Genomic DNA, 27,436 nt, shown 5'->3' with positions numbered 1-27,436 from the left:
GGAAAAAAAAGAATATGAATATAAAACTGAATGTTTAGGTATAAAACGAACAGCATTAGGTTCAAACAAGACTTGGGAGACTAGATAAATCAAACAGTCTTGTGATATCTTTTTCCACTTTCTTCAAAACTCCTGTTCAATGATGAGATGAATCGAATCGTCAGTACAAGAGAAAAAGGTTGAACAGGAGTTTTGAGGAAAGTAGAAAAAGATATCACAAGTCTGTTTAATTTGTATAGTCTCTCAAGTCTTGTTTAAACCTAATACCGTACATTTTATACTTAACATTCAATATTACATAATTTTTATTTTTTTTCCTTAAAAATATTTCACAAATGCATAAAAATAAATCATGATGTTCTGTAAAAAAGACTAGCGCTATGTTTTAATTCAACATACTTAAATACTTGAAAAAAAAGGATTATTACTTGCGGGGGATATTAAAAGTTATATTTCGCAGGCAAGTTCCGAATGAAAAAATGAATCAATAAACCATTCCATCGATTTTAATATTAGATCCCAGTGCGGCTCATTACTTTGAATCAAATAAATTATCTGTCGAATCAACGAGCGACCGTTTAAAATACATTTCCTCGCAAACGATGAAAGTTTTCTCATCCACAGCGTACACTGAACGAAAAATTGAGTCCGCCGAATTAGGCTTGGAACTGTAATGTATCCCTTAAGCCTGCGATGCGTCGCGTAATTAAGCCTCTCTTAATCCCGGACCTTTTACATTGTTACAGATTGCAACAGGGGCAGGCCGAGAGAGATATCTACGAGTAATCTGTCTCTTGGCAAGAGCGGGTTACAAGGACGGGAATGATCCTGGCTGGAAGTTGACGATAACCAGTCTCAGCCGAGTCCTTCTTCCGGAAGCCTTAGCTCGGTCAGCGGCACGACTATCGTCGCCCTTGCGGACCGCAGACGCGTAAAGCGTGGTGGCGGGAATTGTGCGAGTGAAAGGAGATGAAAGATAAAGGGGAAATCACGTCGTAAAAACCGCGAAGCCCTACGTCTCGCCTAATTGACAGGGCGAGGGGAAAAGGCGAGGCTTCAGCCGTCCTCGCTAAGGAAAGATCGCGAATTTACGGCCGAGGGCCAAATTCGATCGAGCTAACGAGTAACGGCTTTCGCCTAAACAGGGCCGAAAAGGACCCTTAAATTTCGAGCGAGAGGAATTTTCTCACCCGATTCGAAAAAGGGAGGAAACGCGTCTTTGGGTGGTATTTTTTTTTTTTTTTTTGGAAGAGGAAGAAATTGGGGGACGAACAGAAAGAAAGATACTTTTCTCCTGAGCCGAGAGACGTCGAAACAGACACGAAGGCCCTGATTCGAACTTACATGCCAACCGGATGGGGGAGGACGAGCTAATATCGTTCTCTTCGCTGGTTTGATTGATGATCGCCGGAGAAAAGTCGCCGCGGCGAAACAGCTCCGACTTCCGGTGCAGCCAGTAACGCGTCTCACACCTGTCAAAAGAGTTCCTCGATACCGGAAGTGATAATCATGAAAGTTGAGCTGCCGATGCGGCCTGGATCAGGATGCGAAATTCCTCGATGATCTGACCTTGGGATAAACGAGTTTTTCGCACAAATGGGTTAAACGATACGCGAGAAGACCGCGATGGACGACGCCACGCTCATTTACGTTTTGCAAAATGGCGATCGGGGCGGCGGAGTTGAACAGGAAGTACAAAGAGTCAAAACGGATCACGGAATCCTCTCGTTTTTATTGTCGAGAAATCTTATGCTTTCCTTCGTCTTTATCGGGTCTGATTTATCAGTGCAAAAGTTATGATAATTCACGTGCTGCTGCTGAAAAAAATTGTTGTCATTGTGGATCGTGGATACATGATAGTAGAGAAGAAATATTGAGGATACTCTCGCGTATAACGTGCTGGAAAATTAATCGGAACTAGTTAGATCAATTTTTATACCGATAAATTGAAGGTGTGCATCATTTTTGTCGGGATTATCAGTCGACTTATTGCATTTTTATACTTTTTATTTAAATAATTTTTATGGAAACTTTTCGTTTTCTATTACTTTACACTCATAACGAAACGACCATACGAAATTCTTTATTTTTCGATTGTGTTCTCGATTCGACGTACGCTCGCTGTTTAATGTTTATTCTCTGTTTTACCACATTTTATTAACTTCTTTTGATCTGGTATTTTTTATCAAAGAGAAGTGGGTCGCGTTGGGGAGAAACAAGCTGCGTAGAATTTTGTTTGTATCCATTAGCTTCTACCATATATGATACTGTACGCAAATTCAGTTCGTGGCGCAGCGATAGTCGAGAATTTTTTGGTTTATATTTTTTGGGAATGAGAAATATTGAGATTATTTTCAAAAAGTGTGAATAATCAAATAAGCAAAGAAGGCGTTTTCGCATAAATACAAATTCGTTCAATTTTACTGAACACGAGGTTTAATCGGGACTTTTATAAAATAACACATTAATCAATTCCAAAATTGAGAATCAATGAGATTGAATCCAGCCAAAGTATCATTAAATAATTACCAGTGCAGTGGGATATCAAAAAGTGTTGTCTGCGCTATCAGAAGGTATCTGTGTACCTGTAACGTCCGCGAGTGTTCAGTGCTTAAATTTTAGTAACGACAAAAAATAAATAAATAAATAAATAGACAAATAAGTTGATAAATATCTATAAATATTCGGTGTAGAGGAAAAAGAAGAAAACATCAGTATTTGGCTCGTAAAACACTCTCTTTTTTTCGCAACTCACTCTTTTGTAAATCAAACCGTCGTGAAAATTATTTTTTAAACAAAAATAAACACAGTTTCAATATATTGTACGCATGTACGAATATTTAATTATCCATCGTCGCATCTGGCGCCTGTAAATATATTGCCTGTATGTATAACTACCTATATAATATATATTTAACGAGAGAACGAAGATAAATAATCTGCTCACGTACATGATATCAAATTAAAAGAAACGAGTGTGTAATAATTTATTAGTAAATTGTTAATTCGCGATGGTTGTAATCTCGGGTGGAGACGCCGGCATTCAATTGCTAGGCTCTCTGGTACCGCGTTGCGTTGTTAAACAAACAACCGTGAAACGATGCGTCGCCGCACTTCTCCTCGTCTCCATCTTCAGCATCTTTTATTACACCTACTATGTGATCAGCAGTCCATTTGCCAGGTAAGCCCTTTATACACCATGCATTTATTATCCATCCGCATGTTTCAATGTGTCTCGTTATATTTTCGCGTATCCGTTATCCTCATCATTCGGAATTAATGTTTGACCAATCAGCGACCAATTTCTAACTCCCAAAAGTCCGGAAAATGAAAACCGCACAATCTTGTACCATTGATGAATGAGAAACAGAGCGAGTAACGAACTGTATGTTGAATGACAACTGCAGAATAGTTATGTAACTCGCTATTCGTATGTCCGACTGACCGCGCGATTTGTTCTCTGCAAATTCCGTTCTAACTTACCAACACCTAGAAAGGGCTTATCAGCGGCATCACTGGATGCTCGAAAGTCCAAGTCCTGGTATAAGGTAACTAATCTGTAATCTATCTTTGAACACGTATCAACCGCACTCACCGGCGAGATTCGAAATTCCGATCACCCGACAAATGACATTTCCGAGTTTTTTAATTTTTTACAGTTCAACTTCTTGGATCCAATCACGCTAATTAGGTTGGTCCTCTTTAACGTTGGACTAGCACGATGAGTAGGTAGGCAGAGAGTCAGGCGCCGCAGCTTCACTCCATCTCCTCAGTTATATACCGGTGTTCAGGTAACCCTTGAACTACAAAATTGTTTAACGGATTGAGCAAACTGTCTGCAAGTAGGTACTCGGTATGGCTAGACGATGGGATAACCCTAGACGATCTAATTTAAATCAGAGGATGTATGCGTTATACCTACCGACTACGATGTTCGGCTGTGTGCCATCCGGCTGATTGTGAGCGTATCAAGCCCGCACACTCTGTTCGTGGATCTTTCCCTGTGTCGATGCTCCTACATACCTATATTCGTGGAACGTAACAGTTCCAATTCCAATTCCCGCCACGTCCCTGAAGCAGCAGCCTGCAGCAGTGGTTAGGCGCCGTCGAGCTGTCCGGATGCCAGGGCGCCTCTCGCCCACCCGCCGCCACCTCTCGCGGACGGACTCGAGTAGTTAATTACAGAGAAGACGAATATATACATAGGACTTCGCCGCTTCATCTCCTACCAATATGGACCAATCTCGGAGAGCGAGGATAATCGACTGCGCCCTTCTTCCTCCTCTCCGAAGACGACGACCTGCAAGACCAACCATCCCCGACTCCTTTACTTAGCCTTGGATTCGATTCACCCATGTATCTCCTACCTACCGCTACCTCATCCGCACCTTTCACGTGCCCACTTGGTTAGTTTCCGTCAATGTGCCTGCGCCAGTACCTCAATGCTTCTATAGCCAGGTTGTATGCGGTATACGTATGCTGCGGATCCATGTGTTGGTACCCTTGGTGCATTTCACAGTCGGTGCTGATGATACGTATATCATGTGCCGAGGCGTAACATCCCGGAGCCGTACTGATTAGAGAGCTAAAGTTTCGAATCAGCGTACTAGTCAGCGAAACTTTACGTCATTTCGATAAAATGCCGCGCGGTGGCTAATCAGGAGGATAAACATTTCCATGGCCTCTCTTGCTTGTTGCGATTATCAGCATTTATGTCCGCGGACTGCGTTATGCCTTGAGCGTGTATACCGATGACTGTAAATGCTCGACGAATCATGCTTCATCCATATTCCACTATTACCAATATTACCATACACTCCTTCGGTATGATTGATACAAAATTTATTCATCACGTAATCCAGATCGTAACGTCACTCTCGTGCGTTGAATATTACGCAATGACATTTGGTCGCTGAATAGAGTTGGTAGGATAGACTGAAATAGATAGGTCAAAATATGTTTCTGATCAAATAACGCACGCGATTACTCAACGCCTACTCTCAAATCTCTTTCTTCTCAATCGTATTTCTGGCTGGAATTATGGTAAATGAAAGCCAAAATTTTCTGTAGTGTACGTGGATAGTTTGGGTGAATATCACCGAGAAGCCAGAGTCCACCGGAGTAGTTTGTAAATTGATTATTGAAGTTTGACGAGGTGAATTTTGTATTTGAGGTTGAAGCTGGGCATACAAAGTACTTGACAAACTTGGTGATTATATACCTATTCAGCTGTTGGACGAGTAGCGGAATTCACTTTGCGAAGTACATTGGCTTTATGGCCGTACGTAGGTATTTCCAGCTGTACTTTGTGCAAGGTAGCGGCAACTAGAGCCAATTGCCCTAGTGTCTTATTCGCAATCAGTCACAGTTTTCGCACGACTAAGCTAGTCAAGTAGAAGTCGAAGAGCACCTTCTTGCAGCAAAACTACAGCAACGAGATTCGTGGCGCGGCAGGTTGCGCATGGGATAACATCCAAGGACGGACAAGTGTTGAGGGACTTCGACATTCCCGAGCTTTGAGAGAGTAATTCAAATGCCTGTCGTGGTATTCAGACGTTCCGGATGTTTGTTACTCCCTCCGCCAATCACTGCCAATTCAAACCTTCTCCTGCTGTCGTTGCCTCAACAACTCTGCACCGCTAACTCAATATCCCCCTCTTGTGTCGTTGCGTCACCGTCGCTTGCCTGCTTCTTCCTCATACTGCAGACGCTCCTTCGGGATACGTCTTCCGAAGTGCACCTCCTGAAACTCCGGATTCCGGCGAGTCGTGAAATGTTTTTCCTGACGAGCCGCATGGTGGGAGCTTTTCACCATCATTCGCTATATACTCCAAGTCATTCCTTGCTGAATCAGTTAAGTACGTCGTAAGTCTTGAAATTCTTAAAGACTTGGTTGCTCTTCTGATACCACAGTTGAGAAGTGTTTTCGTCATCAAATCCACTAATTACCGGAGTTCTACTTCCAATCTTAGATTTGTCTCCGTAAACTGTTTACTTTGTCGAACTACTACCTAGTAACCCTTGATTTGCAAACATTGGTGTTGGGCAATCTTACTTATCGCTTAGTACATACTTTTGCCCGTGACACCAGCATATCATTTGACCTTACTATCATTAATCGCTGAAGTCATGCGGTCTCGTCAACTATAAGAGGATTCACTCTAAACCATTACAGACCTGACGAACTTGGTGCACCTACATATCTACTCATTAGCATTTTTATTCTGAACTGCTTATCGTGATCTCAGCTTGAATTCAGCCGACGCGCAACTTCTTTGTCTTTTGTGAACTTGGATAAGAGAACGAGCAAAATAAAACCGCATTGAGATTATACACAGCTGTGACATGCAACGTACACGATGATACTTTTCACTTTTTCGAATGCGCACGTCTTAACCCGGAGTATAAGGTGACAGTTGTCTCTCGTTGTCAGCGTCACGTATCCTTTGCAGTTACACTGCGTATCTAGATCCTGGCATTTGCTGTCTATATTTCCCTGTTCAGACTTCGCTCGGTATCATCAATGTTGATGGTTCATGAAGAGTGTTTCAGGGATAGTGCTGGGTGGTTCGGAAAAGTGGTGCGGTAGCTCGGGCAGGATGCGTGTAAATGTGTAATATCACCCTCCTTGATCCTACGCATGTGTTTCACATTATTATCACCATACTGAAGAAGACTCGTACATGTTCTTTCCTGATGATATTATAGGCCCCAAAGCGTAACGAGTGTTCATTTTTTCTCCGCGTGCCTCATGCCTCCTCATAATCACTCTAAAATTACCCATTTTCAACCTTGTGTTGTAATACAAATAACGACGATGGGCATATTTTATCTACTACTGCAAGTCATGCACCTGTTAAGAGTTTTGTGAAGTAAAGGGACTAGAAAGACAAATATAGAGGAGTTGGTTGGAATAAAGGGCTTGAAAGGGTTCATCGTTTTGCGAGTGAATCGCACGTTCACGTAGACAAAGATAGAAAGGGATCGTAGAGAGGGAAACCGAATGTTCGATAAACATCGTTCGTTTTTATACGTTTGTTTTTACCTTCCCTGCACGCATACCCCAGTCTTTCTTTCCCCCTCAAAAAAACAAGCACCTCGCCTCGTATCTTCACATCGTGTGCCTGTCCCAAACACGTATACAATGCGAATCGCGTTAATGCAGCCGTCTGAAAAAGTACCACTTCCATTTCATACCCCAAAGTCCCGAACCCACATGCCACTGCTTTGTTAGTGGCGGCAGGAGGGTGGAAAATCCACGAGTTTTTTGTTTTTTAAAGCTCGAAGCGATCGAGTCTAATTGGATGTTATTGGACTTGTTTGGGTTCAGTGGATATTTCGACATTGTTAGTTTTTCAATCAAGTTTTTTTTTATTGTTTTTCGATTCTTTTTTCTCTTGCAATGAGCGATTTTGAAAGAGACACAGTGTCTTCGTTTCAGGTTGTATATTAACATTTTCAAACTCTTAATTTCGTGTCGCAAAATTATTGTATGTCCTTCACTATGGGAAATCCGAGTCGTAGTTGAAGAAACATACGGAATAAACTCTTTGCACAAAAAGCACTCCTTCCTGATCTGTGCTTTTCAACAAAATCCGTTGGTCACGGTTCTCTGACGACCATTGAGTCACGCCAATTACCACTTCTGAAACAAAACACCCTTACGAAATTTAACCAATCATCACGTACTCGCTCTTCAAGTACGTCGTCGTAGCGTAGGTTATATTAACAATACATCTGGAAAGTCTTTTGCGAATGAAAATTGACCTTCTCAGATTCTGTAAGAGAAATTGACGAAGGGCTCTTTTTGCGGATCGAGTATTGGGGTCTGAAAATCCTCGAAGGGTTACTCGAACCACCGTCCTTTCCCTTTTCTCATCCGGTATATTACGAAGACCCTCGCCTTCGCGCGTGATACGATGAGCTTCTTGACGTGACGCCGAGAGCTGCGAATATTACGCGTGGTTAATCCCTTCTTTCGCCCCCCAAGGAGCAGAAAGTACACGCCCCACGTAGCGAGTGTGTGATAAGCGAAGGGACCGAGGCGCCAAAGTTCGAACAATTGTATCAAACCGCCCGCAAGCTCAGCCGAGCTTCTTCTCTTCTCCCCTCGATCCTGTTACCGTTAAAAGTGGGTGTGACCTACTTTCACCAATCGTTGGTGGTGTATTCACAATGTCAGGGTGGCCGTTTATTACACAGGAATTCTGGGAAAACTAAAAGTGTCACAGCAGAATTCCAACACAGTGAAAGAGAAGTTGGGAAACGCTAGGGAATTCAGCTGCTATCCACAAGCCTATATGCTCAGGGAAATTTTTCAAGTTAACGTTCACGTTAACAACGTAACGTAACGAAGCAAACTAATAATTATCATTCCGCAACGTCAGAATGACCTTGAAGTAGCTGACCGGTTTATAAAATTTCGTACAATCCCAAAGTTGTCATGAATGTCGTTCATCTCAAAAGTTCCAGCGTTGCATTAGCGTTCTGGATCTCAACCTCATAAAAAGCTACGCCGCAATTATAGTAATGACTTGATTACGCATAACTCTATCCAGTGTTTACGACGTTATTTACTTTTATAAATTCTTGAACACATGAGTGATAAAAGATCATGGTAACGTCGTCGACAAATCTTTGAAATCGTGATGGATTCTCATAGTGAAATAGGGTATAAATTCGACATTTAGAGACCCCAGTGTCGGATATATATATATATATCGTAATTTCTCGGGTCAACGCCCCATATTGGAATGATTAGTCGTTGGCCTTTTAGCCCTGGCTTTGCACGGTGTCCATCCCGAGTTGATTCGAAGCCAAAGCCAGATTAGTCGCGTGATTTGTGCTCTTACACCGTCATGTCACAGGCACTCGCCCCCGACGAACCCTTCTCTCGTTTCATTATCTGCAAAAGGTTATACATTCGCCGTGGACTTGCGTATCTCCGTATCTGCAGCGCAACAATATCCGTATGGTTCAAATTTATTTATTCGCGTTTAAGTATATGTGTTCTTTGAAGAGTGCCGCTGATAGAATATACCGTTCACATTCTTTGGGAAGAAATTGACCAAACGAAGCATCGTAAGTCAATGTTGGATAGCATCCAATTAGATTTCTAATTAATTACATGTAAATTATAAATTACAATTTTTTAATTTGTAATTGAATCGAAAAAAGGGGTTGATTTCATTTGTGTATGAAATTCGAAATAACATTTCATACATGGTCTTGATTTATATTTGATTCTAAAATACATTTCAATTGCATTTGTAATTTATAATCGACTCACCTTTCTATTAATTAATTGAAAATTCGCTCAACACTGTCGAAAATGATACAACTTGTCGCGTGAGCTTACACAAGGTACAAAAGTACTCTCTGCGAGGAATATTTTTAAGCTGATTCTTCAATTTGACAGAAATTGGTTAAAAAATCGCTTAGGACTTTATTTTACACGTTCCAGATTTCGTGTTCAAAATACGATTAGATAACTTGACTGCAGTTCAAACAGTCAATCGTTAGATATTACACTTTAACATCAAAGTTTTTTGCCTTGTTTTTCATCGTATGAATAAAGCTTGGATAGTTGGGGGTAGGAAAATCGCCCCCGCGCGTCCTATAAACACCGATTACCTACACGCAGTAGCTGCAGGTCGTCCGACACCGCACGTGTAAAATTTCCGATAACTGCAGGCTACATCGTTATTCTCTTTTGCCTCATCTCATCCGCATCATTTTACGTTTACACGCGTGTTTGCCTTTCAATAGTAAAATTTTTAGCCCTCCGGTGTTGAAATATTCAACGCATCAAGCCAATTTCGTGAACCTACAATAGCGTGGCAGTTTATAAATTACAAACTAGTAAATGACAAAATGTTGTAACACAATGCTCGCAACATTTATCCTGGTCTCCATCTCTCTCTCTCTCTCTCTCTGTTTTTTTTTTTTTTTTCATTTTTATTCTGTATTTAGTTTAGAAGCGCATGGTGACCCAATTTCGCAGTGTAACCCATGACGCAGGAACACGGGATTAAATGGATTACGTCAATTTGAGCCCTTGAAGTTCTGAAGGACTATTAATTCTTAGCAGGGTACATCATATTGTACAGGGTAATGGGTGTAATACATGGAAATTGATCTTTATTTAAGTTTTTTTTTTTGTCTAAATTTTCTTAATAAAATTGACTGGTTGGATAAATTTTTCATTCTTACTATAATTGAAAAGTATACTTCGAGTCTCATGAATATCAAATGAAAAATAACTCGTCGAAGAGAAATTATATCGAAGACACACTTAATCGGATGTAAAAATTTTAACGCATCAATAACAAATGGATAAAAGTCATTCGCGTATAATGCTTGAAAATTAATGAATTGAGAATTTTTCTTAAAAATCTTCAGATTAATACCAAATTTTTTAATTCCGTGCAAATCATTATCGATCGTCATTTTAATATATTATAATTCTCAACGTTGATTATTAACTCAATATTATGTTGAGACTTTATTTTTTGTATCATACAAAATAAGCCCTTGCTTCGTTTCGCAATGGACGGTGTTATTGCGTATATTACACACGTTCCGGGATGATAAGCCAGCGTCTTGGAGCTCAGGAACGAAGGCCTTCTCCTCCTCTCTGTAGCTGACTGATGCGATGGGGCGTTGTAGCCCTTAAACCGAAACGCCTAACCTAGGCAGAAGCTGATTAGGCTCTCGAGGTGAAAGCTCAACGTGGCGTAAACGGAGCGGGATATCAAACCGGAGGGCTGCACCAGTTAATGGGTAATTTATGGACGGACGCACCTACGTTCTGTAATAGCGTTATAGCCGGCATAGTCCAACCTCTTACTCTTATCGAAACAAAGAATCAAGTTACGACAGCGAAAGCTCAGATATCTTTCCTTATTTTTACTACTCCTCTGACATGATTTTTGCAAGTTTTATGCTCTATGCATAAAATTAAGGGTTACACACACACACACGCACACTATATATAGTGCGTGTGTGTGAAACACATGCTGGCAAAATTTATCTGCCAGTGTAAAGATACAGATGAAATATTACCGCAACGTTATTTTTCAAGCAATGTTTTTCATATAATACGGTGTATCATCTTGTTTTCCACCCATAATAGATAAATGGTTGATTGCACAAATTCTATCTACGTTCGAACACTAACATTTTTAGCTGTATTGTACCGATAAGTTACGCGGAATCGTCAGGCGTTTCTCTTTTTTATATCCGCATGAGCAAAGCATTGGTATTTAAAGCAGACGGTTATTAAGCAATCTTTAATTTCTCTTTGAAAATATACAACCGAACATTTTTCAACTTGCAGCAATGGTCGATTTTTCACGCATGCAAAGAGAGTGAGAAACGAAATGGAAAGAAATGAATTGAAAATGAAGAGGTGGGGCAATTGAGAGGAATGTGTGTGAAGAAAATTTTTATCCGGATCGATTTTGAATGGCGTTGGCATTCATCGTCCAAGGGGGAAAAGCTTGTGCTACTTTAGCTGACGTTTATTCGCGGAAAAAACGACGCGGGAAAGCTTTTTGAATGACGTAGGTATGCGTGTATAAAAGTTGTACGATATTCAATGCTCTAAGTATTGCGGTATTTTGGTTAACACAATAAAGGCTCTTGCTGTAATATTTTACAGTGAACTCTACTAACATCGACTCTCAAAAGCTCAATCACCCGACACGTTCATCCCTGATAAATTAACCTAGGTATATCATTATATGCGCGTTTTTTCTCTCCTCGATATCATAGACGCGTTAGTATTGCGTAATTTTTCACTTCAAAAAATGAATTGGGATAATTTTTTTCTATTCGTCTGTTATCATTTGTTTCATCATAGTTATCGGAGACTTCCAGCTCTCTGATTACTTATTTATTTACTTAATCATTTTGCAAAATTTTGCCCAGCAATTGCAGCTGGTCCTTTAATCATTGTTACTTGGAACTCAATAAATTAATCAGTATATTTGATTAAGGCCGTGTGGTGTACACCAATCAAAGTCTCTGATTGAGCGGCTGATTGCGGGCCGACAAGCTGTGTGGCGTAGATCAATATCGACAACTGTTAGTTTCACTTTGAGAGCATAAATTTATGTACACCTATACCGGCTTCGTCTTTATCGGTCATCTTGAAGCGAACTGCCGGAGCCGCGAGTTTCCTTTTATCAACACAACAACATTCTTGCAGCGGATGATAAACCTTATCGTCAAACGTCCAATAATACGCGTATATGACACAAGTTGAATCGACGCCTTCTTGGCTTGGCGATAATCGTACACGATGAGAAAAGTTGTTGCGAAATTAGTTACGACATCGGTACCATCAAAAACACAGTCACATTTATTATATTCGTAATGTCGATTACGATGCTAACGGATTTGCTGGAAATACTCTAAAAATGTACCATAGCTAGCTATCAATTTCATTTTCGTGATTTACCTACCACGAAACGATTTGGAAACATTCCGTCGCACGTGATAAACAGCTCTCGGTTCTGCTGCCCGTGTCAAGAATTATGAAAGACAGAAAAGAAAATTTTGGATTAAAAATATCCAAGGATTTCATTCCGCGAGGAGGCATCGTATCGAAGTTAGTGACGTTATCGTAACGATTCATGCCGGAGAAAAACAGTTGTTTCGCGATTTTGAAATTGTTTGAAATTAAGTAAACCGTAATAAAACAAACATACTCGTACTTCGAAATCTTAGTTCTGTAATAATCGTTGTAAAATTGCGAAGGATCAATGATTTTTTGTCGCGATAACGTTTCTAACCACAAGACAACCCATCCACCATACGGCACGTAATTATCTCGTTAACGGAGACAACGACCCTTCGGGATAAAACACAATAAAAGCGGTGATCACAGGCACGGTGTTGTTACACAACGTCTCTTTTATTGCTTAGGTAAACAAAGGTCAGTTAGTTAACGCGTTATAATCAGGCGTAATATATAGTGCGCAGGAAAAAAGTAAAAGAAAAATAAGGAAAATCTCCGTCCGTCGGCTCAGTTATAGAGCAGCCATGCCGCCTCGACCCCGCCAAGTTATCTCTTCATAAAATATGTGGGAAAGGGATAATAAAATTACGGGCCCGCTTGCGTCCCCTCATTGTTGTCTCTCTTTGTGTGCCTGTGATATCTCTTTCCAGACCAACCTGAGCCCTTCAGCCTCGTTCGCATTCACCGCTACTTCCTTCCATGCATCCACCCACCAACCCTTGTAATCCTTCGGTGACTTGGCACCTACCGATACAGGTAATTAAGACGATCGAACTAAGTCCCCATTTCGTCTCCGTAACGTGGAGTAACCAGTGCCTAACTTTTAACATCTACGTGAAGTTCGAAATGAGTTGGAATAATGCATCGGTAGTAGATCGAAGCAATGCTCAGCTATAATTCTACCCTATCGTACTATCAAATAGCCATAACTGAGAAAAATTTCATTTGTTACGGTAACTAGAAAAATTCAGTAAAACAGGTATCGTTGAAAAAACTGTTTGAATATTCTTGGAATTGCGAAAAACGAGGGACGCGTAACCATTTTGCGCTATCGTCGATCCGTTTTGGGTAATTGCAACGCAAAATCAGTTTGTGAGGTTTACTCTACTTTTTCAGTTAAACAAGCCTTTAACGTCAATTTATTGCCGCGCAAGCATTAAATTTTCGCAACAGTTACAAGGAAATATAGTAACAGTGATCGTAATGAGAAAGAATAGTAACGGATACCAGACTTTCCGGTAACAGCTAGAAAACTAATTTTCATTTTCTACCTAGAACTATATTTTTCGATTGTGGTAAAAAATGAAAATATTTAACGACCGAGCCGCAACTGGAACTAAAAATTTCTCTCGGTGTATCCAGATTGCATTCACTCTTTAGAAATTATCATTATCCCAACTTTATGGTCTTCCATCAAATCGGAACTTCAGGTACCTACATTTTTTACCGCCATTAGATTAATCGCCGTTTGCCTGCAGTGACGAACTCTCTGTAACTTCCCGCGTGCTAACATCGTCTGCAGCGTTTGTCAGACCGGCGCATTTCCGCACGATCGGTTTCTCTGATTTTCTGATTCGTGCGCACATTCGGGAGGCTTACAGTTAGTAAAGGGTGTAATCATGGCGTGAAGTTACGGAGAGAGTCTATATTCTCTTCGTACATTTCCATCTTTCGATTTCCCGACTAAAGTCTCTCTATTTTTCGTTATCTCTCCTGCTATCACTCTCGGTTTTATCTATCCAATCTATCTAGGTATCTGGCTCTAGTGTCTTTCCGCGGTAGTGAGTTCCGGAATCAATCTCAAAGTATTAATCCGAGTATAGGACTCGGCTCGTTCAGGCTAAAACGAGAGAAAAAAAAACTTCGGAAAACCCAATCAGCGAGAGATTTGTTGATTTTTATGTTCTTCTTCGCGTATGCCTGTTGGAAATTTCGTTTGAAGCTTATACCTGCTCTCTACCTGTATAATGAAATGTAAACACCGAGGAGGAATGTATTGCTTGGTTTTGTTGAATTGGCAAATCGTTTTTTACTACCGATCTGTGCTTTTTCACGGTGAAGTGGTTTTTTTCCCAAGTTTTTTTTTTTTCATCCGTCATGAAAAAATTGAAAATTGTTTCAGACTATTCACAGATCATGATAATACTGCCGTATTATTATGGAAAAATTGTGTGAAGCAAATTTCCCAGAAAAAGCAGCGATTAATCCCACTGAATTTGAAATGTATTCCAAACTACGAGAATTTGATGGTCGAAAGATTGATAAATCGGGCCGGACTCTCTCTTCATTTCCGTGACAAATTTTCGATATCAATAAATCGTAAAAATCTTCAGGGAACTGACGTTATTCCGAATTCCTCGAGCAATCGTTTCAGATCCACAAACCCATAAGCGATAGCTACACGTAAAAAATCAGAGCTTCCGCAATGCCGCTGAGAAATTATAAAATTCAGATATTTCAGATGAATAATTCGATATTAGACGTTATAGGTATTAGAATTTGGTAAAACTTGATCCATAAAATCTTGAGGGAACCATTTATTAATCCGAGGAAAGAATCTACCTAACGCGAAACGACATGACCTTATAATATACGAGAAGGAAATTCTTTTCCCAGTCACGATCTCAGATTTTCCCCTCGACCTTCCATCGAACGATTTGTCTCTGCTTCTCAGCATCACAGTCACGTGCTCTTTGTTACATATATACTTATATTATACATAGCCGTGCGCCTATTCTCATATGCACATATCCATGTACAAACTAAATATATATATATATATACATATATATATATTATATATATATATATATATATATACATGCAGGATATTTCTCTCTCTTTCTCAGTCTCTCCCTCTCACTCTCGGAAATAATTCGTGATGATTTTCGTGTCTAATTTCACACGTTTGTTTATATACATTTTGTATGAACAGTGACGTTTATATCTAGAGTTTATCGCGTCATCGTTCACGGATTGCCTGAAACTTACTTCATGATCGATAGAATCGTTATGAGGGTATTGGAAAAGTCTTACACAGTCAAAAATATCGCATTTATCTAGCCAAAAGTACGAATATGTGTAACGTAAGTGTGTATACTTATATTCTTCTGTACAGACTAGTCGAATGAATCGTGAAGAAACAGTGATTTATTCTTATCCCAAATATTTCGTTACGATAACGTTACGAACTTCAATTTCATTGTAAAATCCTGTTAATAAATAATTATTCTTTGATTCTTCTTCGTACTAATTTCAATTTCAATTTTAATTAATTTCTACGCTAAGGCAATCCAATTAATGAAAAATTATCAATTCTCGCGCATGATCGAATAACACTTCAGCTGCCTTCTTATTCTTTCTCTCTCTCATTTTTCTTCTATTTCTTCACTATTTCTTTCCTATTCGATCGAATTCCATTTAAAACTCTACTTGGCGCAAAGTGCATGGCAGTACCGAATCAATCTCGAGGTAAAGTTTACACCCGTAATTCATATCGCGAATAACTTACAGAGCAGCAGCGCCATCTTTAGCCACGGAGACGCGGAGCGTTTTAATTTGTTCTAGTTATACTACGAATCTATTCATTTTCACAAAAAATAATATATGGGTACCCTACAGTCATAAATATTTAGCAAAACTATCTACAACTTATCGTCTATTTGACTGAAAGTCAAATTTTACAGTGATCGCAGGTGGCCAACATTTTCGGTACCATCGGTGGTAAAAAAACAGCACACCAAACCCTCTGAAAATTACTTCGGGGTAGTTATTCGGTTGTCATGAAAAGTCCTGGGTCTTCCATCCGAACGCCGTAACCGAGACCTTTTTCAGATCATCGGACAAAAGTAGCAACACAGAGATCGAACTAAACTTTTAATACTAAACCGAAATTGTACAAGAAAAAAAAAAAAAAAAAAAAGAAAATTTTACGCAATTAATTATCAGCAAATTTTTAATGATTCGAAATTTTTCCGGGTTTATAAAGTTTATCAGCTTATGAGAAAAGGGATGGACAACTAGAAAGGGTGCAAATCACTGCCGCCTACAAACTTGTTGCTCTTATTACGCGTCTTGTGTAGGTTTCGTTATGCACGGCTTCCGGAAATTTAGACGGAGTAAAATGCACTTCTGGCTCATTGTTCCTGCCGTATTATAGGAAGAGAGCATGCATCTATTACAGGGTTCGAATGATGCCTACCGGTAGCTTCGAACCGAGAAACGCGCTGCTCTTTACTCTCTGTGGCTCGAAATTGCACGAATTTAACGCCCGGTGCTCTCGCGTCCCTTAATGACACTCTATTAATTGCTTCAACTTTGATACATTCTCCGACCGGCGCCCCTTCTTGCTGCCTGCATGCCGGAGTAATACAATTCCACGCTCGAAATATCTCCCTTAATTGTTATTAAAGATGGGCGATTACAAGACTCGGTCTTGTAAGGCTAAATCACGGCTTCGTTATTAGAATCACCCTATACCCGTCGATTCTGTAACCTCTTCATTTCGCCAACAGCCCTCTCTGTAATTATATTATATTTCCGTATAAATTTAGCGACAAGTAGGAAGAAATAATTCTGACCAGTCGAAAGGTTACGAAAGTTGATCGAATTCAAATTTCGGCAATTCAAAATAGATGAATTCAAATTTCAATACGAAATGGGAATTGAAAATAGATCGCACATTCAGGTTCGAAACGAACAATTCTTTTATCTCAACTCTGCAATGTGTATTAATCTTTGCGCCGAGTTTAGAGTCGAATGAATCTATACCATGGTATACATGGATGTATAAATAGAAGTTATTCACGTAGCGGCCGCAAAAGAAGTTTATTCACCTTCTCGAATGACAATGTATGCTAGCATATGTGCGTATATGTACATACGTACGTATAGGAGTGAGAATTCATGCCGCGCTTACCTTGATTAACGTCGCACGTGCGCCGAAACAGAAAATGGAACCGAAAAATTAACAGGCTGTTGTTATAACTGACCGCTGAATCGTCGTTATATTGGCACGGAAACCGAATCACGGATCACGAGTCACGAGCGTTATCAATAATTCCAGCGACACGTTGCATTTCATGCTATAGCTGTTATAGATGTACCCCGTTGCTGCAGGCCTCGTATGATAATTCGAAATTACCAATTCTGGTTTATCCGTCGTCCTAAATACTGTTGAGTACAGGCACGCAGCAGAGCGATAATCATTGCCGTGATGTTTTGCAAATTGAATAATAATCGATCAATCGCGGTCGTAGCTCATGCATAACGCACCGCGGTTAACGATTCTAGGAGAATTATAGAACTTGAAAGGAAACGTCGTTGAGTCTGTTTTATCGCGGATGCATGGGCATACACGTACCAGTGTATATAATACACAATACAGACGTGTCAAAATTTGCGATTTTTCCATAATCGTATGCAAAAAATGCCTATTTTTGATCCAAAAATCAGTCTTGAAAAGGTTGAGCCTGCAGCACAAATTCTAGGGTGTGCAAGAACGATTTTTCTAAAAACTTGAAAATCCGATATTAGCAACGCTTTAACACGTATTATCTTTTTATATTTTGAAAAAAAATGCATCATGGTCCATAACGGCTTATCAAAGACGCATTACAGAGATATTATCATATGGAAGGGTTGTAAAAAATGCCGTAATGCATTTCTTTGTAAAATAAAAAGAGATAATATTATAAAAATCAAAACATAAAAAATCTTTGCGATTCTTATATATCAGCATTTTTCTGTAATGCGCTTTTGATAACCCTTTTGAGATATAGTGCATATTTTTTTTCTCGCATTCCGTGACATCTAGATGAAGATTTTGCTATGAACACAAAAATGTTTATACTTAATAATAACTATACGTATAACTAATAATAATTTTTTCTTCATTCATCTTATTTACTCTTGAATTCTCCATATTCTAACAGGTATTAAAAATTAGTTGTATTTCAAAAGATTTTCCTAAATTTTTTCATATTTTAGAAAATGGGGGCATTTGTTTCAAGTTTTTAAATCATACTTCAGATACGCTGGGTCGACAAATTCTAAAGAAATTTCGAACGCATTTTTCGTCGTGTACTTTCGTACAAAAAAATTGTAAAGCCAATCTGGGACATCGACGCAGGATTTTGATCGAGATGTATGGAATGCCTCATATATGCGTGTGTATAATATACATGGCAATGACGCGAAGTAAACGAATAAATAAAAGCAAAGTGTATTTAATCGTAATTCGATCAATTCTCATTGTATAATATTTCACAAATTCTTTACGTACATTATAAATTTCAGTTACATACGTAAAATAATTTGATTTCGTGTGTATCGGCGAATTATGTGTGCAAAACAATTCGTTGTCATAAATATTCGATCAGAAATCTATACCAATTTTTGGGATGTTGAACTGTAGTTTATAATTTCATATCGTATCGTATAAAACGGATGTTCGGCAAGCACGCCGAACAATTCATCCAAGTTTCATGTTCATATTAATCATTCAAGTCACATTTGTCGGGAATTCGGAATACGAATTATTTATACGTAAATGACTGAACGTGACTGAAATAGTTACCCCCTTAAGCTGTCTGCCCCAGATATTCGAGGCATTCCTACTATAATAATTCCGTCATGAATATAATGAATATTTGAAACAACTTGTCTATGGGAGCGAAAAAATGTCAAATTATTATAGCGCATTTTTGTTTGTTTCTTTTCCCCCATGTAATTTTAGAAAATCTATGTTTAATGTGTGTACAGCTTGTGCAAAAAAGCACACGTGACGACGGAATAATTTATTTCCATGCGAAACAAAATGAATTTTTTAATTTTATCATCGATCCTTGACACGAAGCAGGTAAAAACGCCCGTTGCCACCTTATCGGGTTAAAACGGTACATTTTCCGAACAATTTATTTCCATCAAGTACGTCTTTCGTCATTACACATAACCGCACCGTCAGAGGTTAACGAGTTGATTTTTTTCCGTTCCTTGCTTCTCACTCTCCCACAATTTTCGATCCCCTTTTTCGCCGGCTTTTTTCATCACGCGTCACGGCTGAAAAAGTGAAAAGGTGTGTTAAAAAAAAAAAAAAAAAAAAGTAAGAAAAACAATCATCCTTTATCACTCTTTCAATCAATTTCAATATGTTACGTTTCGTATCGGTATCTCACAGAACGTATTGTATATACATGGATGAATATTAGGTTTACCATTCCCGAAAAATATTTCTTACGCGATGTTACACCGTAACTAATTATAGCCGTTATTCGAACAGATGCTCCTTTATTCGATTTTACCTTTCCGAACGTTGAAAAAAAAGCTAAATAATCGACGTGCCAAATTGTCCTGCGATATTGCATCTCCTTGATCAAGTTGAATCGGGAAAAAGCGAAGGTTCGGTTCTACTAGGACGGCTTGATTTTGGGCCGCGTGTTTCAGGATCGGCAATCAATCAACTCGTAGCTGATCGCCCAGCGGGCGTAACACACCCTTCGGTTACTCAATCAAACCTCGACGTCCGAACTTTCGCAGATCTCTGTGTAACTTCCAGCCTGTAATTAGCTGGGAGAAAATTGAAGGAGTAAATTTCAGACAACTCTTATATATATATTATATATATATATATATATATATATATATATATATATATATATATATGGGCTATTCCGCGTCAACCGGATCAGTCATCTCTCAGATATTTTTTTAATTTGGCATGTGGATTGTGTGGGACGAGTTAGATTTTTGTGCCAAAGCGCGAATCTCATAATGCAAAATTCGATTTTTTATTAACAATAACAAATTAGACTCCCATTTTTTTCAAAAATTCATAACTTCGGCAAAAAATTAGATACAATATATTTTTTTTTTTCAAATTACGCGGAAAGCTCCATAGAATTTAAAAAAAAATACGAAATGGTAAAAACAAGTTGTTATCAATTGTTTATTTAACAATTAATTTTTCAAAGATTTTCAAAACAGTGACTGACACGATCAAAAAATTTTTTTAAAATTCTGACATGTTCCTTGAACTGTACTACAACCTGTGAATTAATTCCAGAGGGGTGTTTTTCTTCGTTTTCGAGTAAAAAATCATTAAAGGTGTCGATGCGCATGAAATTGCGGCCCGCCGAGTCTCTACGTCATGGCGGGCGGCCGGTTGCCGTCCACCGCTACACCGCGGTGGCGTCGCAGCGTTATTTTAGAGTCATTTTCACGATGTAGGACATGATTGAAGAATCTGAAAAAAATACCGTACCTTCACAAGGCCTGCTCAAAGCGATAAGTGAAGTTTCAAGAATGTGTTTTTATTTTAAAATAAGTAGCAAGTTATGTAATTATTATCATTTATGTGCACTCTCATGGTGTGTAACCGTTATTTTGAATCTCTGTAATAAAAAAACGGTGAAAAACACATTCCTGAAACTTCACTTATCGCTTTGAGCAGGCCTTGTGAAGGTACAGTATTTTTTTCAGATTCTTCAATCATGTCCTACATCGTGAAAATGACTCTAAAATAACGCTGCGACGCCACCGCGGTGTAGCGGTGGACGGCAACCGGCCGCCCGCCATGACGTAGAGACTCGGCGGGCCGCAATTTCATGCGCATCGACACCTTTAATGATTTTTTACTCGAAAACGAAGAAAAACACCCCTCTGGAATTAATTCACAGGTTGTAGTACAGTTCAAGGAACATGTCAGAATTTTAAAAAAATTTTTTGATCGTGTCAGTCACTGTTTTGAAAATCTTTGAAAAATTAATTGTTAAATAAACAATTGATAACAACTTGTTTTTACCATTTCGTATTTTTTTTTAAATTCTATGGAGCTTTCCGCGTAATTTGAAAAAAAAAAATATATTGTATCTAATTTTTTGCCGAAGTTATGAATTTTTGAAAAAAATGGGAGTCTAATTTGTTATTGTTAATAAAAAATCGAATTTTGCATTATGAGATTCGCGCTTTGGCACAAAAATCTAACTCGTCCCACACAATCCACATGCCAAATTAAAAAAATATCTGAGAGATGACTGATCCGGTTGACGCGGAATAGCCCGTATATGCCGCATGGGGAAAACGGGGAGAGTACGGTCACGGGGGGCTTATCCGTTATTGCCGCTAGTGCCTTTCGACTTATCGTTTTCAACCCCGATAGAGCCGGGGTTCAAAGTCGGGTCAATTTTACGATCATACGGCACGAAGAACTCCTGTGCTGGGTATTGTGTACCTACTCGCGTATGTTCGTTGTATCTTCGAGTGTTTCACGCGAGTACTGGTATCTACGCGAGGATATTCTAGGATTAGACGGGCTACTCTCTGTCCAAAAAATTATTACCTCTGTTTACAAGATAGATCGTCAGAACCGAAGCTCAGACTTTTTGTTACAATTTTACACGGGGCATTACAAGCCAAATCGACGTGGGCCCGAGCCTTGTCCTCTTGTTCCAACACTAAAAAGTGATGGAATTTTTCTTAACGGAATGTGTCCGAGGTATAGTATGGAATATTAAAATGTTGGGTCTAGTTCGGGTATCGTCGGAGCCTTCAAATAACGGCCAATCAATGCTCGACGAGTGACTCGCAGTCCTATAATACGATATCTAGTCAAGGTCCGTTATCGTTTTTCCGAGGTTCTATGGAGGTACGGCCCTTGGACACGGATGGAATAATGGTTAGGGAGACACGAGGCGGTATAGGTATCATCGCGTCATTCGGTCTAGGCGACCTTATCGCGCGTACAGCGTATACATATTGTATGTATACATAGGTACACGTGTGTAGCCTCCATATATTTTCGGAACACGCATGGGACGAAATTTAATGTTATTAGCCGGACGCGATAAGCTCGGAGGAGGGTCGATACCGCGGATATACGTACGGGAGAGGAGGACGAGGAGTGATGGAGAAAATTGAGGAAAGTCAGGGGTGCGATAAATAATTTAAATGAATGAATGAATGAATAATCGAAGACACGCCTGAATTATAATACGCAATACCGTGAAAGGCGTATCAACGTTGGCTTAATTGCACGGAGTGACGATCGGACTATATTTTTACTCAATTGTTTTTACTTGACGTAAAACTCTTGGTATGCACTGCAGAGAAAACGTCCGAAGACTTTTGCGAAAAATGTGACCGCAGAAACATAGCTACCGTGTATTATTATATGTACATGGAATTAGATTTCTGTGCAGAACCGCGCGGTAATTGAAAAATAGAGTCAAAAAATCGTCGATTCGAATTATCGTCGTTGATAATCGACAAGAAACGGTGTAATTCGAATTTAACGCTCGGAAGTAAAAAACTGTCGAAATTTTCTTTTTTGAAATTTGTTAGTTTAAATTCGGAAGGTCGACGAGATTTTTTTGTTGCATGTCTTAGCAGTAACAAAAAAATACACTTGGACTTGAAATTTTTCATTTGTTTCAAGCCTTGATTTTTAAATCTTTTATTTTGCAATCACCTTTTGCGCATTTCTGTGGTCGAAAAAGCATTAATGCGTAAATGGTTGGATCGACATGTTATAGTGTAACTTATACGATTATGAACTGGTATTCAATATCTGCGGGTTTGAATTGCAGAGGAGTTTTTAAAAAGCTGGTACTTTTTTAAAATTGGCGATTACAGGGCTATTGCATATCTAGAAAAATGGAAACATTTTCGAGATATTTGATTAAAAATTCATCCCCATTGTCCGGATTCTTGAAATTGTTTATATCGACACATGTTTTTTGCCATTAATACTGTTTTTATAACAATCCATTTACAAAAACCTTACGATTGTGTAAAGAAGTGCAATTTTATTGAACTGCAAAATATAAAAGAATTGTATTTTGTAAATCAACATTTGAAAAAATCCAGATTTTCACAAGAATTTGACTACTCGCTAAACATTGTTTCACGTTAAAACTTACACTCGTAGCAGTACACGTGACATTAATGCATGTTCCGCAATGTGAGTGCATTTAAAAAACGCAAGCTTTTCGTAAACGGATCAAAGATCACACCGCAGCTGCAGTACATTAAACACCTCCTGAAAGCCTTCGCGATCGTATATTTTTAGACTTCGATTCGCACATGCCGCAAAATTGTTAGAATAACTTCCGCTCCTAAAATATCTCATCGCATCCACAAGTATTTTCGTCTGCGTAACGACGGCTAATCCGAGTCAATCAGTCACTTTACGCACTTGACGAATATTGGATTTGAGAATGCCGAATCGTTGATAAATTGAAAATATGGTTCCTCGCCTAGGTTAGGATAAAGATGGACAACCGCAAAAACTGTATGTCGTGTATCTAGTCTTAAAGTCGACGAAAATTCTTGAGAAAATCGACGATTTTGACAGTGTTTGAAATATTAGAACTGGTATATTACAGCTCTTCGTGCATCGATCGTATTGATCTAAAAATCTATAAACCGATAAAACTTGCCGAATGTCGAAATCATTGGGAGAGGGGAGAAACGTGTCATAATATTTTCATCGGGTAGGCCAAAAGCTTCTGTTTGCGATTTGATTTTTTAATATACTTGGCGCGAGACACTTTCGCGTCTCTTGATTTAGTAGTACCTGAATGCAATTTTCCATTTACCATTTAAATAGAAAGCGAGAAAATAATTTTAGTTATTTCTGAATTTCGCGGCTCAAATTGTAACAGGCGTCTTATTTCCTCTTTCTACAACAATTAAATATGCTGTTATGAAAAAAATTTATTAAATTCGATGTGTTTGGACCAGTCCAATCGGCATATGACGTGCGAAACGTATTCTAAGGGCGTGAAACTTTGGGTGTAAAATTTCGCATCCTAGGCGTCAAGGCTTCAGAAGACATCCGTCGTTTTCTCCTAACACTCGAATTACCACGCCTGTCATTTTGAATGGTTTCGGTAGAAATAGCTTCGACTTAATTTCGGTAGTTCCAGTGTTAACTGATGCGATATAGCTGCCGCCTTATGCCGTGCCGGTACGAGAAGAGATATCGTACCTATAAGTCGTCGGATGCGTGCGGTAATAAACTCGGGGCTGATGCCGAATTTAATTAATTATTCAGCCAAGACACGAGTCTTACTCGAGCGGTGGAGAACGTTTCGAGATACTCTGCGAGTCCCAACGGTGAGATAGATTTACACGTGACACTACGCCGCTGCATGAAACGCCCAAGGGGGAATAAAAACTGAACGTATTTCCCATTTTTATACCCGCGAAATTGTTTTCGTTGCTTCCTCCAACAGTTTTCAACTTTCCTCGCTTCAATTCTATCCGACAGAATCTTTCGAACGATGACAATATTTTTTTCATTCGCTCCAACTAACATCCAAACCTTAGTCTTTACCGTACACAAGATTGTCTCACAATCAGAGTATATGATTCTCTTTTTCTTTATAATTGTAGAACGAAGCACCTCGATATATGACCCATTTCCGATCGAATAACGTGAAAAAAACTTACTTGGTGAATTTTTTCCAAACAGCCTTGTCACAGTTCTGTATCTGTACAGTTTTGTAGATGGTTAAACTATCTACAAAATAAAATTATAATAAAATTTTTTACATCTCAATAACCGGAAACCAAAATCAGGATAAATTGTTCGCCTCGTTACAGTAAAAAATGAATGTTGCCCTGATTTAAATCAATCTATTTTATGCAGTTACGTTTGTGAAATTCATCAGTCCGTCATGTATTGTACAAATTGTAAGCGACTCGTAACCGAGTTCGTTGAACCAAAAACTAAGTTTATGTCTCACAATCGGTTGATCTTCCCGACACTTTCTTTCTTTCACCAAAGCAAGATTTCAGAGATGCTGGGAAGAAAATTTCACCGTCCAATCTGAACATTCTCGTCGCGCCGAGAGTGATGATCCGACTTACTCGTTTATACTGTATATAAAACGATCGTTGCACGCATGCGTGAAGTCGCGAAATGAAATTCTCCAGATCACTCACTGTCAGAATCCGTAATCAGTTCTTCTCCATCGTGCTCTCATATTATTTCATATCATTATAATACAAGATGACTTTATCATTCGAAATATCCACCGTGTTGTGACATGAATTAACTGTCGCAAGAATTGCAGATTAATTTTTTCCCCGTTTTCTATTTATTTGTTTATTTATTTATTTATCTTATTAATTATTTTTTATCGAGTTATAACGCAATTTCTACAATTAGAGAGCTGGCAGTATACGCAATATGTCAGAAAAAAAGTGTTGATATACGCGTACGTGATGAAAAAAAAGAGAAAAAAGTGTTTTGTAACATTTTATAGCAAGACCATCTCTAGTTCTCAATTGCGAATCTTTGGCAACAAGAGATTTATGATTACTTGTAAAATTTTTCATTCATACGTCCGGAAGATTCGTTTGCACTCGTATAATAATTTTAAACACTATGTATAGATTATTTCGATTCTCGATCAAAAAGTTTTTTTCAAAATTATCACGACCGCAAACCTTGGCTCATTTTCTAACAGCGAATAACGAATTGAAACGCATTTTATTACCTGTAGGGTTATCTCATCTGAGGTGATGCTAATTCAAGTACCGCATCAGAGGATCCGGTCTGCCCCCTTGTACTTCTTATCAGAGCGACGATCTTCAAGGGAAAATCTGTGGGGGCGGAGGATTGATCTAATTTGTTCATAAAGTCTGTTTAATCAATCACTGTCCATGCAGCGGACCAGTATTACGTGCAGGTATATATCACACACAACCGAAGTGGAACGTCTCACTCTGTGAGAAAAAGAACAGTTTCGATCAATTATGCATAGCCTCTGGTGAGGTTGGCCGGGTTTTAAAACGCGATCAATGCGAGGGAGGCATCGAAATATCGCTGTATCAGCGTTTCGCCCATTCTGGGAACAGTGTGTCTGCAGCTACGATTATCTACGCGTTAACGGCTCCGACTCACGCCAAGCAATATCTGTAAATGCAGACTATGTAGAAACGTTATGGCGATAAGGTGTATCTAGGTACATGTAAATTGTAATACATCCAACTCAGGCACACCTGTTATGGCACTTTGATTAAGACAAGCATACGACGAGACGCGGGGTGAAGATCGAGGGACGACGAGGCGAAGAAGGGCGAGAGCGAGATTTTGGACCCAACGAATTTTACCTCTAATTACCTATCCCTGTAATTCTTTCGCCCTTGACCGAACACTCGCTAATTGAATTCCTTCTCAGAGCACGGAACCATGACTGAATTCGAAAAGACGACGAACATTCGGCTGTAAATATAATATCCGATTCCCTTTGTACTTTTCCCTGCGCAATCCCTGACCGGAGTCTTCTTTTCTTTTTTTTTTCAGTCTTTGTTATTTTCACAATTAAGGGAGAGAGAGAAACTGAATTCTGTGTTAGGATAACGAGGTTGAAATCGTAGTAACGTTAATTTGATGAAATGTTGGTAACAAATCATCAGTTCGGGCGGGCTTGAAGTTCCGATTGTGAAAAGTTTCGAAAACGTCTGATTTCGAATTATTTGGTGATGAAACTTGATGTAAAGAAATCAAACTTTTACGAAACAACAATGGCGGGAAACCCGACGGCTCAAAGTTCCGAAATGCAATATTCCAAAAATTCAAGTTACCATAGAGCAAAATTCAGAAAAGTAAACTTCCGATAGAGTAAAACGAGTGGGTGTGAAGAATCGGACAAACCAAAAATCAAAATTAATAGGATTCCGAACGTAAAAATATAAAAAATCCTAAACAGAGAAAGATCAAAGTGGTGAAATTTTAGCAAGCCATAAATTCACAGAACTAAAAATCTTTGATCGTTCAGAATTTCGGTGTTTCAGATTTCATAATTTTTTTAATTTTCGCCCTTTCGTAATTTTGACTTGCCGGAGTTATGCCCTTTCGGCATTTTCTCCTATCAAAATTTTGTCCTTTGGGAACTTTGCGCTTTC

General features: G+C 39.0%; 1 protein-coding gene across 4 annotated transcripts in view; it reads left to right on the top strand.

Moving 5' to 3' along the window:
* sfl (N-deacetylase and N-sulfotransferase sfl) overlaps positions 1–27,436 on the top strand; it is an 80,925-nt gene that overhangs the window by 18,537 nt on the left and 34,952 nt on the right. For 2 of the 4 annotated variants that reach the window (XR_006884969.1, XM_046637366.1), the window contains exon 2: positions 747–3,181. Coding sequence is in view for 2 of the 4 variants with exons in the window: in XM_046637366.1 (XP_046493322.1) it covers positions 3,012–3,181 (170 nt within the window). In the remaining 2 variants the exon portion in view is untranslated. Of the gene's footprint in view, positions 1–746; positions 3,182–5,730; positions 5,859–26,068; positions 26,218–27,436 lie in introns of those variants that run through there. The other 2 variants (XM_046637369.2, XM_046637368.2) reach the window with 2 other exon arrangements.

This window comes from Neodiprion pinetum, chromosome 1, assembly GCF_021155775.2.
Source record: "Neodiprion pinetum isolate iyNeoPine1 chromosome 1, iyNeoPine1.2, whole genome shotgun sequence".
Classification (NCBI taxonomy): Eukaryota; Metazoa; Arthropoda; class Insecta; order Hymenoptera; family Diprionidae; genus Neodiprion; species Neodiprion pinetum.
Note: the sequence above shows the minus strand (reverse complement) of the source record. Positions and strands in the feature narration are given on the sequence as shown.